This window comes from Mus pahari, chromosome 3 (genome assembly GCF_900095145.1).
Source record: "Mus pahari chromosome 3, PAHARI_EIJ_v1.1, whole genome shotgun sequence".
In the NCBI taxonomy this organism is placed as follows: domain Eukaryota; kingdom Metazoa; phylum Chordata; class Mammalia; order Rodentia; family Muridae; genus Mus; species Mus pahari.
In genome coordinates this window covers 136,417,315-136,420,333 of record NC_034592.1, presented here as the reverse complement: position 1 = coordinate 136,420,333, position 3,019 = coordinate 136,417,315, and the positions used below count along the sequence as shown (strand labels likewise).

Below are 3,019 nucleotides of genomic sequence, written 5' to 3'. Positions count from 1 at the left end.
CCCATTCCAGCAGTGGGCGACACAGCATCCTCATTTGCTCTTTCCTCTTCAGGTGGAGATAGACCTTACCAGATTGGCTAAAGGGACAAAGTGAGAAACAGTCACAGACTTTGCCATTGGAAATTGAGTAGAGGCCCACCCATCTTGTAACCTCCCTGTGGCCTGTCACTCTGTCACCTGTGTGACCTCGAGTACACTGCTTTTCACCTGAACGTGGATAACAGTGTCTCACGGTGCAGACACTTATGAGATTCAGTGAGGCAGAGAATACTGGACAGAGATGGACTTTGTAAATGAACATATCCATAGAAGGACCACCTCCAAGGCCTGACGACATATGTGCCTGAGTCCTGGTGCCCTCGAAACTCTTACAAGCATGGGGAGCTAAAGATTCCAATGAGGGCCTAATCAAAAGAGGGGCAGCCAAAGACCACTGATGTGTGTGTGTGTGTGTGTGTGTGTGTGAGAGAGAGAGAGAGAGAGAGAGAGAGAGAGNAAAAGAGGGGCAGCCAAAGACCACTGATGTGTGTGTGTGTGTGTGTGTGTGTGTGAGAGAGAGAGAGAGAGAGAGAGAGAGAGAGAGAGCCAGAGAGAGCCCATACATATACGCCCATCCCCCAACACAAGATAAGTAACGAAAAATGTCCAATTAAATGAACAGTGTGATATCAGGTGTGGTGTCACCCACCTTTGATCCCAGTCCTCAGGAGACAGAAGGTAGATCACTGAGATTGAAGCTAACAAGGGCTGTACACTGATAACCTATATCAAAAATATGTATGCACACACAACAACAGAGACAAGTACTCTGAAGGTTAAGAGTATGTCCTAATAAGAAAAAGAGAAGAAAACTAGGAAAGACTGTAAAAGAGGAAAAGGTACATTGAGTTGAAATAAGAAGAAAAGTGATTTTATGTAATCAGATTATCAATGAAAATGTCCTGTGGTAGGAAAAAGAAGCACAGGAAAATAACCAGTGTTTGATTGAGGGGTGAGGGCAGAGCCATATCATAAGAGTCTACATGGCAGTGAGGATTCAGATTCAGTGGAGCTGCATGAGTTTCTTGGGTGTGGTTGGCAGGGCAGTGTCCAGCAGGATGCAGCCCTTTGAATTTGCATGCCAAAACTGTGGCCCTGTCTTTGGAAGAGGGAAATCAGATCTTTGCTAGAGGGAGGATGAATGGCCTCAGGACATGGTTGGCCAGGCTGGGGACAGAATCCACTCCTCTATTTCTGACTGAAGAGCCCCAGTCCCAGTCCTTGACTTGCAAGACGCATTTCCTCTCCCAAAGACTATTAGCATAAGCTCTCCCACCTTCTGCCTCTCCCAAACCTGCTTTATTTTGCAGATTTTGAGTATCAGTGGGGATCAGTTATGGAAATGACAGGATTAGGATGTCAAGATCTCACTGCAGAATTTTTCCAACAGCAGCAAGTAATTCAGGACAAGCAGAGTCCATGATGTCTTTTAATTCTCCAACTGCTTCCCACCTGCAGGTGAATGTAGTGTTCACATCTTCGCAGGCACTAGGCACACTGACACAGCTGAAAGGCACCATAGCTAAGTGCATGATTATGGCTGAAGAGGTCCAATCTCCTGCCTCAGCAATAGACAGGAACAGTCCCTGGAGTCAATGTGTTTTATAGTTTTTAAGCCCTTAGCATGTTCCAGGATCTCAGCTAAATGTGTATTTTCTCATGCCTTCATCCCAGAACTGATAACCATGGATCTTTAGTGTTCAAATGCACAGATGGGCAAACTGCAGCCTCTGAAGTTGAAGCTGCAGAGTGACAGAGCTGAAAGTGTTGACAGAGCTGATTCTTGAGGCTAATCTCATTGTGTGTTTTATTGGCTATTTCCCAAGTGTAGTAATAGCTTTAAAGTCACAGGTCCTAAGACTTCCCTGAGTTCCCAGCTCTGCTGGGATGGATGAGCCTTACATGTTCAACAAGTCAATGGAGATTTTGTCTCGACTAGTTGAGCATTCCTTCATGACCAGGACATTATGGCCAATCTTGGCATCTTTTTGAACAGCAAGTGAAGATAACATCTCCATAGAAACAGAGACATCAGGAGTCGAATCAGGTAATGGCCTGCAGAAAACAAGAGTCACACCAGACTCAGATCTAGAAGGCTTTACAGGTTGCAATGGTTGTCACCTGTGTGGACACAGTGCAGCGTGTCAGTGAGTACTATCAATAAGGTTTAGCTAATGTCAACACGTTACATATTCTCTATAAAATTTGCATGTTTGTATAGGAGTTCTCTGGACCAAACATGTTTAGCACATGTGAGATTGTTACTTGGGAAGAGACTAATAATAAAAATAATTGCTAACATTTTTTTTCAATTTTTATTAGGTATTTACTTCATTTACATTTTAAATGCTATCCCCAAAGTCCCTTATACCCTCCCTTCACACACACACACACACCCCACTCACCTACCCACACACTCCCCCTTAGGATCACTGATGAGTGGAACACAACATCTGCTCCAATCCAATTGCGCACGGGACCTGAGACAGCACTAGGGCAGCAGAGAACCTGCCTGACCAGGGGCACAAATCTCTTCCGGTCTGTGCCAGCACCGGGTCACCTAGGGCGCAGAATGGATGGACACCTCCACGGTCCCTAGAGGACTGCCCACGAGATCTTAGGATCACTGGTGAGTGGAACACAACAATTGCTACCATTTTGTAACACAAATTATCTGTGGGCACTCAAAGTATTGTACCTAGTTTAACTCATTGAACCATTTCAACAGTGTAGGGAGATAAATATACAAGAAATCCTAGGCACAAACTGGTTAAGTAATTACCTAGCAATCACTCCTCATGGCTTCAAAAATCCTACCAGAGGATCCAGCAATTCCTCCCCTAGGCATATATCCAGAAGATGTTCCAACTGGTAATAAGAGCACATGCTCCACTATGTTCATAGCAGCCTTATTTATAATAGCCAGAAGCTGGAAAGAACCCAGATGTCCTTCAATAGAGGAATGGATACAGAAAATGTG

General features: G+C 44.7%; 1 protein-coding gene across 1 annotated transcript in view; it reads right to left on the bottom strand.

Moving 5' to 3' along the window:
• Positions 1–1,406: 1,406 nt before the first annotated feature.
• LOC110318043 (BPI fold-containing family A member 2-like) overlaps positions 1,407–3,019 on the bottom strand; it is a 5,954-nt gene continuing 4,341 nt past the window's right edge. The window contains exons 4-5 of the mRNA XM_021192801.1: positions 1,942–2,094; positions 1,407–1,545 (exon numbers count right to left, since the gene is read on the bottom strand). Coding sequence (XP_021048460.1) covers positions 1,407–1,545; positions 1,942–2,094 — 292 coding nt within the window. The remainder of the gene's footprint in view (positions 1,546–1,941; positions 2,095–3,019) is intronic.